We start from the raw sequence: 15,204 nt of genomic DNA on the forward strand, positions 1-15,204 counted from the left end.
TTAATCCACTAAAATATGTCACATTCAACGTAAAAGGTCTTAACAGCCCGATTAAAAGGAAGAGAGTCTATACATACCTTAAGAAATTAAAGGCTGACATTGTGTTTTTACAAGAAACACATCTCACAGCCAGTGAACACAAGAAATTGAAGAGGGAATGGGTAGGACAAGTTGTTGCGTCCTCTTTTAACTCCAAAGCAAGAGGAACTGCAATTTTGATAAGTAGACACATCCCCTTCTGCGTCAACAACACCATCTCTGATCCCTCTGGCAGGTTTGTTTTGGTGCAGGGGCATATGTTTTCAGAGTCTTGGACCCTATTGAATATCTATGCTCCTAACTTCGATGACCATATGTTTATTCAGAATGTCTTCCTTCAGGTTGCTCAAGCACCACCAGGATGGTTACTGGTTGGAGGAGATTTTAATTTTTGTTTAGATACAGTTCTTGATAGGTCCTCTGATAAACCCTCACTTCTTACCAAAGCCAGCAAGCTCACCATGTCATTCATGAAAGATCTCAATTTACTAGACATCTGGAGACAGTTGCACCCACAGGATAGGGACTACTCTTTTTATTCACACCCACACAAGACACACACACGCATAGATAACTTTTTAATATCGACACAACTGTTTCATAGAGTGTTAGATGTCGATTATCTCCCCAGATTGCTTAGTGACCATTCTCCCCTGGTATTATCAATCTCCATTCCTACCAAGGTAAATGGAGCGTATAGATGGAGACTAAATTCTACACTCCTAAAGCAACCTGAATTTTGTGCATTCATCAAAGAGCAGATCAATATTTTCACTTTGACAAACAAACCCTCCGCTCATGACAGTTTCATTCTTTGGGACACATTGAAGGCCTATCTGAGGGGACAGATCATTTCCTATACTAAAGGGCTGAAGAGAAAACACGGTGCGGAACTGAGTGCCCTTGAATCTGAAATCTCAGAGCTAGAGAAAACCTACCAAAGAGGCCCGACTAAAGATCTATACAGGCTTTTGGTAAATAAAAAACTGAAATATAATATTCTGAACACATATCAAGCTGAGAGGGCCCTCACTAAATCAAAACAGCGTTATTACGAGCTTGGAGAGAAAGCTCACAAAGTATTGGCATGGCAACTGAAAGCAGAGGAAAGTAAGAGGACAATTAATGCTATAGAAACTCTTACTAATGAGATATCTTTCGACCCTACTGAAATTAATAATACTTTTAAGAAATACTATGAAGACCTCTACACTTCCCAATCAAGCGATGATCTATCAGAGATCGACTCCTTTCTCGCCTCTCTCAACCTCCCATGCCTGTCAGGGGAAGACAGCGAGCGCCTGAGTGAACACTTCTCAGTTCCTGAATTGTTGGAGGCCATTAAATCCTTACCTTCTAATAAATCTCCTGGGGAGGATGGCTTCCCTCCAGAGTTCTATAAAGAATTTAGGGAGCTGTTGGTCCCCTACCTTATGGAGGTACTTAAAAAAGCCAGGGAAGACAACTACTTTCCAGAGTCTTTCTCTCAAGCAGTAATTACTGTAATCCACAAGAAAGGGAAAAATCCACTAAAGTGTGCCTCATATAGACCAATCTCTCTCCTTAACACAGATTGTAAACTGGTCACCAAGATGCTATCTAAGAGACTGGAGTCATGTCTTCCCCTGTTGGTCAACCCAGATCAGACTGGCTTCATAATTAATAGATTGTCCTCCAATAATCTCAGAAGGTTCTTTGATATAATTCACCTTGCTAACAAAAACAAAATACCTAGTGTCGCAGTCTCCCTCGATGCTGAAAAGGCCTTTGATAGGGTTGAATGGCCATACCTCTTCCGCGTCTTGGAAAAGTTTGGTTTAGGCACCGTGTTTGTAAATTTGATAAAATCACTCTACAAATCTCCTAAAGCTAGGATTGCTACCAACGGGATTACTTCCTCCTCTTTCCCTCTCTATAGGGGGAACAGACAAGGTTGCCCAATTAGCCCCCACCTCTTTGCCCTCGCCATCGAACCGTTGGCTGAGGCTATTAGAACGTGCCCTGACATACATGGCTTTGAGGTGGGCCCCCATACCCATAAATTATCACTCTTTGCGGACGACCTTATCTTATTTCTAACAAACCCAGAACACTCCCTCTCTCACTTGCAGATCCTGCTACAGTGTTATAGTTCTTTCTCTGGATATAAGGTCAATTTAGATAAAAGCGAAATCTTACCGTTGTCTGTCTTTGACCATCATACCATCAAGCACAAGTTTCCTTTTAGATGGTCGCCTATGGGCTTCACATATTTGGGCATAATGGTGGATGGTAACCTGAACAACCTCTATAAACTCAATCTGGCCAGTTTGTTACAAAAGGTGGAGGGTCACCTTTGTAAATGGATGGACTTACCTCTCACTCTACTGGGTAGAGTCAATGTAATTAAAATGAATGTCCTGCCCAGATGTCTATATCTGTTTCAATCTCTCCCTATCCCTGTCCCCGCAGCATTATTTTCCTCTCTCGACAAGATGACCAGACGGTTTATCTGGCACGGCAAAACCCCTAGGGTTGGCCTGGATAAACTGACCCTGGATTACAGTCAAGGAGGCTTAAACCTCCCCAATTTTAGAATGTACTACTGGGCAGCACAGTCTAGGTTTCTGGCTCAGAGGTTTGATAAGGCTCCCTCTCCCTCATGGTTGAACATTGAAAAGCTTGAGGTAAACGATGACACTGGGGCAGAATTGTTTTACAAATGGGACAGAAAATCTATAAAAACCATCACAGACAACCCTTTAATCATACATTCAGTCCTGACATGGTGCAAACTGCAAGAGCTGTTCGGACGAAGGGGATTCCTTTCCCCTAAAACCCCTTTATGGAACAATAGATTGATTCCTATGTTTTTCCAGAATAGTAACTTTAGACCATGGTCCGATAAGGGGATCACTCTTCTGGAACATTGTTACGAGGAGGGAGTTCTTATGTCTTTTGATCAGCTGAAACAGAAATACCACTTGCCTAACAGGGACTTCTTTAGCTACCTACAACTACGAAACTTTATTAGGGTGTCTCTCAAGGGACAATGGAACCTACCTAAGATGTCACCTATTGAACAACTCTGCCACGCAAACCAACCACTGTTCAAGACCATTTCCCGTGTTTACGATGCTCTTATGTCAGGACTAACACTGCCTGGGCTAGATAAACCCCGACTTAGATGGGAAAAAGATCTGGGTATTGATCTTGAGGAGGGTCTATGGAGTGACCTATGCAGGAATGGTGTTACATCCACACTGAACTCCAGATACAGACTGATCCAGTTTAATTTCCTCCATCAGCTCTATATCACGCCATCTAGACTGCACAAGTTCAACCCTGATATCTCCTCCCTATGTTTTAGATGTGGCTCAGATGAAGGAACATTCCTCCATTCCACTTGGCAGTGTTCAAAACTACACGGTTTCTGGCAGGGGGTATGCGACACCATATCCTCAATTCATGGGGTTGCATTCCCTTTAGACCCGGAGGTCTGTCTACTGGGCAACTTTACTAACACCAATCTTAGGCAAAGCCATACTATAAAGCTAACAGAAATATTGCTAGCGATTGCCAATAAATGTATTGCCTTGAAATGGAAATTGGATTCCCCCCTGCCAGTTGCAATGTGGCTATCAGAAGTTAATAGTTGTATCCCACTGGAGAAAATCACTTACCGCTTGAGGAATAAGTTAAACACATTCTACAGAATTTGGCAACCTTTTATTGACTATATGGAGAATCTCCCCCCACATCACATTGAATGAATCTCTATATTATCCTTATATAATGTTTCACACGTAATGTATAATATGTAGCCTACGGCAGGTGACCATATGATCCAAGGTCTCATTATAATCTTTTTTTATTGTATGTTTGTTTGTATATATAATTATAATTTGTTTGATTTTTACTTTCTTTGTTACGCTCATCTGTTACTGTCACTTTGTCCTATTGTTGTCTAATATCTTTTCACGTTTGTCTTGAATGTTGTTAATTGGAAAATGCAAAAATAAAATATAAAAAAAAAGAAAAAAAAAAGACTCCAGCCACCCTAGTCATAGACTGTTCTCTCTGCTTCCACACGGCAAGCGGTACCGGAGCGCCAAGTCTAGGTCCAAGTGGCTTCTAAACTGACATAAGACTCCTGAACATCTAGTCAAATGGCTACCCAGACTATTTGCACCCCCCCCCCCCCCCACACCACTGCCACTCTCTGTTGTCATCTATGCATAGTCACTTTAATAACTCTACCTACATGTACATACTACCTCAACTAACCAGTGCCTCCCGCACATTGACTCTGTACCAGCACCCCCCTATATATATTTTTTGAACAACCATGAACATGGAGTACTTGGAGAAAAGGTTTATAGAGCTCTGGGTGGTGAAGAGCAAGATGTGGCCGATGGATGGAGAGCCATACATGTTTTCCTTAAGGGTCTGACCAATGCAACCACCAATTGGGGAGAGATAACCAAATGTGTTCAAAAACCGAAAGAACCGTTTGTTTAATTTGAAGAAAGGTTTAGAGCAGAAATTGTCAGACACAGTGGGTTACCTGACATGGAAGATGAAGATGCACTCAATTCCTCCAAAAATGGGGCAATCACTCATCAGCTGATGCAATCCATACATGATGATTTCCGAAAACTTTTGTTTCCTCAACTAATGACTGGGAGAGAAAAAAACTATGGCGACATCATCGACAGGTTGTCACGACTGGACAGGGACATCAATCAACATAATAAACCGGCTGTCATCAGAGTTGTGCAGGTTCTGAGTGAAACCAACAACATTATTCGTTCAGCAGAAGAGAAACCTGCTGTATGTCATTATTGCGGGATTTCTGGTCACTGGCAACGAGAATGTCGGAAAAGAAAACGTGTTCTTATGAGGAATGACCAGGAGAAGCAGGGTCCGTCTAAGGGAGAATGGAATCAAGACAACAGCCCCAAGACACAATGCTGATGTAGAAATTGAAGAAGCTCTCTCCGGCTCAGCAGCAGAGTTTGCTGGAGGTAAACTAATAGACCCCCTCTTACGTCCCATCTCAGCTGGTGTACATATGAAATCGGATGGAATACATTTGAACATTATGGTTAACAACTTTGCAGTAGATACGGGTGCTGAAGTCACTCTATTGCCCATATCCTATACAGAACATATGTCCTCAGTACACGGGCAAAAAGATTAGAGCAAATGGAGGGGGGGGGGGGGGGAAATGAAACCAAGCCATTACCAATTTCTATTGGACCAATGAAGATTGATGCAGGGGTGTGGATAGGCTCATTTGAACAACCTAATTTAGGCCTTGATGTTATTATGCAACTTGACTCTCCGTTGAACATTTCTGAAGGGAAGGTGACTTGGCAAATCAGGCAGCTGCAGGGATCTACAGTTCAGAACCATCCTATTTGGACTACGAAGAAAAATGAGTGTGGAACTTTGGATATGGAACCAGTGTGCTTGACACTGGTGTCAAAACAATATCCCATTAGCAAGGAAGCTATGGCCGCTCCAAAAGTAGTGATTAAAGATCTATGGGACATGGGTATACTTGAAAAGACACCATGTGATCCAGCTACTCTGATGCTTCCTCCAGATACCATATTACTTGAACACGACTGTTGTGAGTTGGTTTTGGATCTGCTGTCTGATGGGTTTATTAAGAGTCATTCGTTGGAAAACCCTGAGTTTATCTTATACACAGACGGTTCAAGCATTGTGGAGGGGGGGGGGGGGGGGGGTAGTGTGGAAGGCAGGCTGGGCAGGTACTACATTTACATTTACATTTAAGTCATTTAGCAGACGCTCTTATCCAGAGCGACTTACAAGTTGGTGCATTCACCTTATGATGTCCAGTGGAACAACCACTTTACAATAGTGCATCTAACTCTAAGGGGGGGGGGGGGGGGGGGGTTAGAAGGATTACTTTATCCTATCCTAGGTATTCCTTAAAGAGGTGGGGTTTCAGGTGTCTCCGGAAGGTGGTGATTGATTCCACTACAATGGACAATGTGATAGTGACAGACACGTTAAATTTGACAAAAGCAGACATTCACTTTATGAGTGACACAATGCTTAACTATTGCATACAACTCTCTAATGTAGTAGGGGAAGCAGACAGACAAGTTAAAGAGGCGTGGGGAATAAGTCCCGAGGGGGGGGCATGACGTAGTACCAGGACAGTGGGTATTGGTAAACAAATATGTAATAGATACATTAGGGTGAAAATGGGAAGGTCCTTATCAAGTTTTGCTCATAACGAGGTCAGCAGTAAAAGTCCAGGGAAAATCACGATGGATACATGTCACTCATTGCAAGGTTGTCCATTTTGATGACAAAGCGGAGCCTGGAGAATAAAGAACTGATTGATTAGCAATTGGGGACCAATCTCAGGTGAAGACGCACAGTAAGATGATCAGAACCTGATAATCTTCTATGTTGTACACCACAGTCATCATATTAGGGATATCTAGGCGAAATGTCCAACTTTTTCCTGAAAATCGGGACATGCTTACTTTGGGAAATCTATGTGAAATATCCATTTCTCTTCAAACCAGGACATGTTACTTTCACCTTTTTGTTTCCTTCATTACAGGTTATGAGAATCTACCATCTGTTATGCTGGTGAATGAGGACCCAAAAGCGACTTAATAGAAACAGAGTCTTTATTCTAGTCTTAAACAAAAAACGATACTCCTGGATATTATCTTAGGTAAATCCAAAACAGGAAAACTGAAATCCTCTCGTCAGTAGAGAGGAACGACTGGAGACGCGACCACAGACTGCAGGTCGCTTCGGGAAGGCACAGGCCGTAGCTGACATAGACACCTGCTCACACGCAGCATCTGAAGAAGGCAAAAACACGACAGGGCGGAACAAGGACACAGAACAGCAAACATCAAACAAGGATCCGACAAGGACAGAAGCGGAAAACAGAGGGAGAAATAGGGACTCTAATCAGAGGGCAAAATAGGGGACAGGTGTGAAAGAGTAAATGAGGTAGTTAGGAGAATGAGGAACAGCTGGGAGCAGGAACGGAACGATAGAGAGAGAGAGCGAGAGAGGGAGAGAGGGTGGGGGAGAGAGAGGGATAGAAAGAGGGAAAGAACCTAATAAGACCAGCAGAGGGAAACGAATAGAAGGGAAGCACAGGGACAAGACATGATAATCAATGACAAAACATGACACCATCTGAAGCAATATTCCTTGATCCAAGGACTGTACTTGAAATGATACAAGATCACCGGTGAAGTGTTCATTAGAGACGTCCTTATCAACTGGCGGAACGGAAGAAGAAAATCCTCACTTCCGGCAGACTGTCTGAATATAATTTCTAATAGTTATCTATGTGGGACTGATACCAGTGTGGAAGAGCTGGTCACTTTTAAAGGACTTGGTGAATGATTCCCTTGCCAATAGGACGATTGAATATTATTGTCTTGTAGACAATTATTTTTTTGTGAGTTTCCTCCTAATACAGGATGTGGTAGGAATCATGACACCTGTTAATACTTGTTTCTATAACTTTGTTTGAAATCTATTTCTTATTGTAACAGCATGTAAAATATGCCCTTTGTGTTTTATAGAAATGCAAGGTGTTTCATGTGAATGACTTTATGCTTACAGCTAATGTTTTTTATACTGTCTATTTTTTCATGTTTTCTACTGTTTTCTTAAAATACATTTAAAGTATATTTATTTTTTAAATGGTCTAGGGGGAAGAACATTTTGAAGATAAATACACAACGCGGAGGATGAGAGGTTAATAGAGGACTAAAGGTCAAGAGGACAAAAAATCAATAGAGTACTAGCAATTAATGGAAAAAGTATTTTTTCTGTAGTAGAGGATTAATGATCAATGGGTCAGAGACATGGGAGGAATATGTCTATATATTGAGCCTGAAATAGGATACTGGTTATTTGGCCATTGGCCCAGTTTTATTGCAAGGAATTCCAATTGGTCAACCACAGGCTAGGGCAGGGTTTTAAAATGACATACCTGTCCCTTTGCTCTGAGGAGAGAATCACTGAGGACAGGGCAGAATGAACATCTACCTCCCCACATGATTTGTCCTCTTCGAATAAACCTATTTTCCTCCCCCTGATTTGCTTTGGGGTCTGTGTTATTGAAGAGTAACATCAACTGCTAACAGTGGGGAACTAACGACAAAGGTTAGAACTAAAACAACAAAGGTTAGGTGAACTAAAACGACAAAGGTTAGGTGAACTAAAACGACAAAGGTTAGGTGAAATTATGTAGCATGTTAGGGGAATTGGGTTAAATGTAGAATAAGGGTTAGCTAAAATTCTACAGTTGTCCTTAACTTGACCCGAACATGCAACCTTTGGATTGCTAGACTGTCACGGATTACGCCTCCCATCCTCCCTGACCAACTTCCCTACAAATTTTAAGGTAAGAATTTCACTGTACTGTTTTACAGCTGTTGTATCATGTACACGTGGTGAATAAACCTCAAATTGAAACTTTTGTTTCCCCCCCCTATGCACGTTTATGCATAATTTCCGTTAGGGGACGTCTGCTATGAGTGCGAGTGTGCAATAACTCAATTCGCGCATGCACTCCTTCTAAACAACACCATTTTAAGAAACTTTGGCAAAGTCTACAAAACACAGCCCACACTGTTTCTTACAGATTTTAGTTTATGAAACAGGAAACTGTATGGAGATCAAATGTTTCATCGATGAGAAAATTATATATATTTTGGTAGTGAGTGGAAACGCCAACCGGATGCTTCACGTTTATACATCCGGTGAAATATCTGGCTCATTCTACTATCTGAGACATGGCGATGCGCACGCGTTAGTCCTTTTGTGTGACAACTACAACTCCCACATAGCCCAACGGCAATCTCAGAACCGACCGGCGGATCCCTTCCTCCGTAACCAACTTCCCCAGTATTCAATCAAGAACCTCTACTCAAACAGCAGGCATGTCTGGGCTCATCAGAACTATTTCAACCCGCACTGCTCCAGCTCTGCGCGGACCTATGATCACCCAGAGGGCCAGTGTCTTCACCAGACCGGCTAAAGACCCTCTCGGCCCTGTTGTAAGTAATTGTATCTGTATTTTTCATACAGACAAGAAAATCATTAGTAGCTAGCTCGTCGTACTAGCTGTGGTGGCATACATCGCTATGTTGTTGGGCCTGTTAGCCCGCTAACTAACTAAATCTAGCTGAATTTTTATCAATTAATTATTGTCCTAATTCCACTTTGGTGGGGTAACATCGCAACGAGACATGAGTGTTGCATAGATGTCTTATTTTAGCCAAAAATCCATTGGACATTTTTGGACTGGAAGGTCACGTTAACGTTAGCTAGCTAGGTTAGTTCGTGACAGGCAAGGATGCATAACTACCTTGCCAACGCCGGCTGACACTGACAGATCGCGGTTCTGTTTTGCAGTTTTGTGGCTATATTCCATATTTTGATAGGAAACTATAGGTATTTATAATGTAAAACGGTATTCTATTATTGCTATTGTGATAATTTGCTAACGTTTTATTGCGTTAATCTCCAAGGTCGTGTTAGCTATGTAGCTACGTTAGCTAGTTAGGTAACATTGCTAGTCACTGATGACTCACCACATGACACGGAGCCTCAATTTGAGGCAATCTGTTCTATACATTTGATCATTCTGTAACGTTACACAACACCCTGAACATGGCACCTTGCCTGGAATAATGTAACCATGTTTGCGCTCTCTCCCTTTCTGTAGGAGACAGTCATCGGACTGGGGATGTTCGCAGTGGCTATCCTGGGACCTTCCGGTTGGGTTCTCGCCAACATTGAGAACTACAAGAAGAAAGAATAACTTAACATGGACTCTTGTCTTTTAACTGGGACGTCCCGTACATTCTCTACTTACTCAAGACCCTCCTGGGACCATCACTTCAAAAACTCCTCTTAAAACCATGGAACAAATCCCCCAATCTCCATGAACTACCTCTTCACTCCCGTCTGTCTGCCAATAGAATGGCTGCACAACATCTCAAGATTTGTGAATTTTAATTGGCTTCTTCAAGTATGTTACGATAATGATAATAAACATATTTAAACTTTAAATGGTCATGTTAAGTGATTCTCATTCATGCCAACACCACCCATTAAATAGAATAGAGAAAAATAGTATGTAAGAGCTGTCTGTTTAATATCAGTGGCCACCAACAGTATATCAGGTTCTTATTGCTTTACTATGGGTATAAACCATTTCACATACCTGCAAGAATGTTCTTTTTGGGTTATGATGTAAGAAAGTACTGTAGCACTGATACTCTTGAAAGGGTCAAGTTGTCATCTCAATTATGATTTCATCCAGCCCCTATCAATACCACCATCTGTTGGCCAATAGCTGCTGTTACAATATAATACGCTGCTATAGAAATGAACATACTATTGTGCACCTTTGTGCTATGTCAGTTATTGAGACAAGGAGTTTGCTTTTGTATGGCTCAGTTTCATTTGTTAGTGTAGATTTGGATTTCATATCTAAGTCTGTGCATTTGAAAGTTTGAAATTATCTACAGAGTTGTGCTCCTATGACCCCCTGAAGTACTTATTGAATATGCCGGTCTCGTATTTAACGCTAATGCCATCAGGTTAAAACAGACAAAAGGAGTCAAGAAGTTTCTTTACTTCATTAACTAAATTAATCTATTGTAATTACTTAAATGATCATAGTGGAGTAGGAAGTGGAAAATGATCTGATGTATCATGATTAACTGAAATGAGGGCATCAGAGAAACGTTGCAGTGCATGATCGCTGTTCAACTCAGCTTTGTCACAAAGGAGGGTTGAAAATGTCAGGTTCCTCCAGTCCGAGCACCATGTCATAGAAAGTCATACTGAGGATCAAAAAAGACAGGTGGTCACAAAAGGCTCTTTCGCAATTCATTTTATTCCTCACATCCTTTTTCCTCACCTTCTCAAACCACATTGACCCAAGGATCTTCCTCTGAACCAGGGCTCCTGTAGCACCAAACCCTTCGAAGGTAAGTGGTACACAATCTCCATTTTAGGATGTTTTGTATGATTTAACACTCATTAAACATGAGCCTTGTTTGAGCCTTCCTCATGAGTAATTGCAGGTGTAATATCATGCAGTAAAAAAAAAAGCGAACATGTTTGGTGTTCGCCAAAAGGCATGTGGGAGACTCCCCAAACATATAGAAGAAAGTACTCTGGTCAGATGAGACTATGCGTGAACCATCCTTAATCTCTCGTTTTGTCATCAATTTGACCTAGCATCATTTACTGAGTGGTGTGTGTCATGACGGCTATAAGCATAACGACCAAAATAAAGACAGACTAACGGCATAGAGTGAGTCATCACCGAGGACGAGAAGTAGAATGTCAGAGAGGACTGGATCATGGAACCTTTTACTGTATGTAAACTAGAGGGTCTGAGTTATTCGGTGATTCAGGACTTGCACTGACACTATGGTGCATTGGTGGAGGAGATGAAGACACATGGTCCAGTACGGAGTATTTTTCTATTTCATTGAAGCACACACAATGGACAACTGGAACTGAATGGAGGTTATGGAACAGGGAGGTTGTTAGAAATAGATCCCATGCCTTTGAACAACCTTTCTGTTGTCTGGGAATTGTTTGAGTAGTTTATCATTGCCTGTTATAAAATGGAGGAAGTGAACCTTGGGGCCTGGTGGCTGATGGTATAGTGCTAGTAGCTTTGTAAGGGGAGGCTGGGGAGAGGATTATGTCTGCTGCAGCTCCATACAGTGGGCATGCTTTGTGCTGTGTAGTATGCAGATCTTTATGGTTGTCCAGCTAGCAGTGGATGGTGTTGTGATTGTGGGTGAATAACCGTATTTGGCTTGAATACCATCGTGGAGATTATATATTAGAAATTTTCACAAAAACATCATGTTTTAATTAAAGATTATTTATTTTTGTAGGTATCAGATTCAAACATACATACAGTAATATACCTATGGATAGGTTATAGTTTATTAGTAACTGGGTGGTTCGAGCCCTGAATGCTGATTGGCTGAAAGCCGTGGTATATCAGACCGTATACCACAGGTATGACCCTTTTTTTTTTTTACTGCTCTAATTACATTGGTAACCAGTTTACAATAGCAATAAGGCACCTTGGGGGTTTGTGGTATATGGCCAATATACCACTACTACGGGCTGTATCCAGGCAGTCCGCGTTGCGTTGTGCATAAGAACAGCCCTTAGCCGTGGTATATTGGCCATATACCACACCCCCTCGAACCGTATTGCCAATGCCGTCCATCAATGGTGGTGAGACTGTAAAAAAAACATATATATACACACACACACACCTCTCACTAAGGCCAATCCTAAACTTAAAGGTTTACCCTCAGAGAGAGCAAGAGAGCGCCAGAGAGAGGAGACAGAAAGAGGGCAAAAAAAGAGAAATTGAGAGTGAAAGAGACTGAAAGAGAGAGAAAGAGAGAGAGAAGCATGAGGGCAAGCAGTGGCATTGAAGCAGTAGCAACCTTAACTCAACACCCAACGACCTCAGAGAGATTTGTAAATGTACATTTGAAAATGTAACCACTATCAATTTCAAAGATGGAGCTATAGGTGTAAGGACTGACAAGACCATGAATTGTCAACCCAGATCAGAACACAGATGTTCTGGCAAAGGCCGAAAGGCAGAAACGCTAGTACAATAAATAAATAGTGTTACGTTGCAAGCACAGTGTAGAGGGGATTCTTTTGATTTGAACTAATTTTTTCCCTTCTCCAATGCACCTGAAAGGGTTGATGTACGTTAACCCTTGAAATGTGCTTTCACTTTGTGTGTGACTGTGAATTCAAGTCAGCTTCCAGGGGTGTTTAACATCTGTGTGTTTTGTTGGGAATTGTGAGGAAGGTCAAAGTGTCATACCTTCTCAAGATTAAATTATTTTTTAAATGTTATCCATACCCTGTTGTGATGCGGCAATGTACAAGTACAGAAGCAAGTCATATGACGGAGTTGTTGAGTACCTTATTGCTTTTGTAGTACCCGCATACTGCATGTACTGCAATCTGTGTTATATCTTGACAAAACACTGCAATACTGGTTTAAATACACTTTCCCGGGTTTAGCGTATCATAGGTATTTATTTTTGCTTGGTTGATGGCTTACGGTACCTGACATGGAAGACTCTTCTGATCTCTGAAGTGCGTGGCCGTGTGCTTGATTACCCCCATGATTGCATGGAACTTCCATCTCATATTGCTCAAATGAACAGCAAACCTGCTTTCAAAAAGAAAACAGATAAAGCAACACCTCACGACACAATGCCTCTCCCCGATTCGACCTAGATCGTTTGTGTGTATGCATTGATATGTACTGTAGGCTACGTCTGCCTTTTTAAAATTGATGTCGTTCTGTCCTTGAGCCGTTGTCATCTATTAAATGTTCTGTATTGTCATGTTTCATTTTGCGTGGACCCCGGGAAGAGTAGCTGCTGCTTTGACAACAGCTATTGGGGATCCTAATAAAAATACCAAAAAGTTCACTGATTATTGATTGCATTCAAATGTAATCCCAATTAAACAAAAACATTTAGCAATATTTGAAAGACCTGTTACCATCTAGTGGTCTTCAATGCAAGGAACATTGGCATTCATTGCAGACGATAGTATTGTTAGTGTGAGATACAGTGTAGGACTCAAGAGCCTTTCACCTTCCATATACCTTCGTAGACTGTCTGCAGTCTGCTCATCTTGCCTGATCCACACTAGGAAGGAAAATCGGATTTATTCTTGACCTTGGTTTGTTTTGCTGGAATACATTACCTGAATACACATTTCAAGAGGAAATGTAAAACCAGACTCTAGACTGGGACCTGTAACAGGTCAGACTATGCACAACTCCATTGCGAGACAGAGGGGAGACCGACTGAATGACTATGTTATCCTTCCATGTTATACTCATTCAGTTGTTACAAAGTGAATCCATGCGGAGCTGACCTGCAATTACAGAGCAATCAGTGGAGGGTCAGGTTCCACGGCCACACCCGGCTCTAACGGTGCTGGAGAAGGAAGGGCCTCCCTCACACGGCCTGCTTTGACACGGCATGCACTTGGAAGAGTTCCACACCAAACTATTAGCCAAGGAAATACCATCAGAGGTTTACAAGCATCGAATAATGATAGGAAGCAGTTAAGGTTTATTACTGTGTGTGTGTGTGTGTGTGTGTGTGTGTGTGTTTTATAAGAGAACATGTGCGTCAATGGACATGCACCGCCTGGTCCGTTTTATCGGATATAAAATAGTGAACATGGATAATCATGTCTTCTATCAAATTGGTGAACGAGGCTTCTTGACCCAAGTTGATGGGAACAGGATGAGGTAATGCAGCGGTACGATTTCTTTTCCCAGAGATCCACCCTTCACCTGCCAATGGACTAACAAATAATAATCCCTTACCAAGAGAGGGCTTCTTTTCCCCATAAGTGCTGCGAGTGAGTCATGTCTAAGGCCAGGCATACTGTAAATGCAAGATAGATGGCGTTCTATCCGTGACTGACGAGACAGACGTTCGTTCAGTTCCATATTCTTCAGATAAAAGGCTGAGTACTCCCTGACGTGACAATTGATGCGAATGGACAAAGAGTCTACCGCTGGCCGTCAATATTTACTGTAATTCTGTTTTAACAGGGCTTTTGACCTTGCAAAGACGTGCAAAGCAGATGTACTGGAACAGAGAGCACAGAGATGCCAAATTGATCTGAACAGTTGAATGAAGCATGGAGAAATATCTCACAATATTCCCTAGGAAGCAATCACTTCTCTAGCTTTTGATCGCCACAATTCAGATTGATTTCCAAGGATGTGAAAAGTCAGAAAGTACATTTTTTGCAAAATATTTTAAAAAAAGTGGTGAAAATTGGTTACTCTTTTCTTGAACCCTCCATTAGCCTTCACAAGGCTGTTATAAAGTGGACATGACAGATATCTTTAAAGAGATGCATATCAGTTTCTGAGAAAACAAAATGCGGTTTCTCAAGCATTCGCTCTCCCTGCAAAGGCTGGCAGTCTGGGACACTGACTTACAAGCGTCACTTTTAAAAAGGACCCTGAATGCAGGATTTGTGTGTGAGCCAGTTCAACATGTTGCAATGCGTGTTGAGCTTTAAATGAGTTGGAAACACAGTCGCCAA

The 15,204-nt window shown here is 41.7% G+C and overlaps 1 protein-coding gene across 1 annotated transcript; it reads left to right on the top strand.

The window, feature by feature from the left end:
* Window positions 1–8,877: 8,877 nt before the first annotated feature.
* On the top strand, window positions 8,878–10,119 carry LOC139536956 (cytochrome c oxidase subunit 8B, mitochondrial-like). The gene is made up of 2 exons (XM_071337722.1): window positions 8,878–9,101; window positions 9,773–10,119. Exons 1-2 carry the CDS (start codon window positions 8,985–8,987, stop codon window positions 9,866–9,868), a joined length of 213 nt encoding a protein of 70 aa, XP_071193823.1. The 5' UTR covers window positions 8,878–8,984; the 3' UTR covers window positions 9,869–10,119.
* The last annotated feature ends 5,085 nt before the right edge of the window (window positions 10,120–15,204 follow it).

This window comes from Salvelinus alpinus, chromosome 13, assembly GCF_045679555.1.
Source record: "Salvelinus alpinus chromosome 13, SLU_Salpinus.1, whole genome shotgun sequence".
In the NCBI taxonomy this organism is placed as follows: domain Eukaryota; kingdom Metazoa; phylum Chordata; class Actinopteri; order Salmoniformes; family Salmonidae; genus Salvelinus; species Salvelinus alpinus.

Bases quoted from the DNA above. Each gene is read 5' to 3' on its own strand.
- LOC139536956 (XM_071337722.1), top strand. From the start codon at position 8,985: ATGTCTGGGCTCATCAGAACTATTTCAACCCGCACTGCTCCAGCTCTG. The intron at 9,102-9,772 runs GTAAGTAATTGT...CCCTTTCTGTAG, and splicing joins AAGACCCTCTCGGCCCTGTT to GAGACAGTCATCGGACTGGG.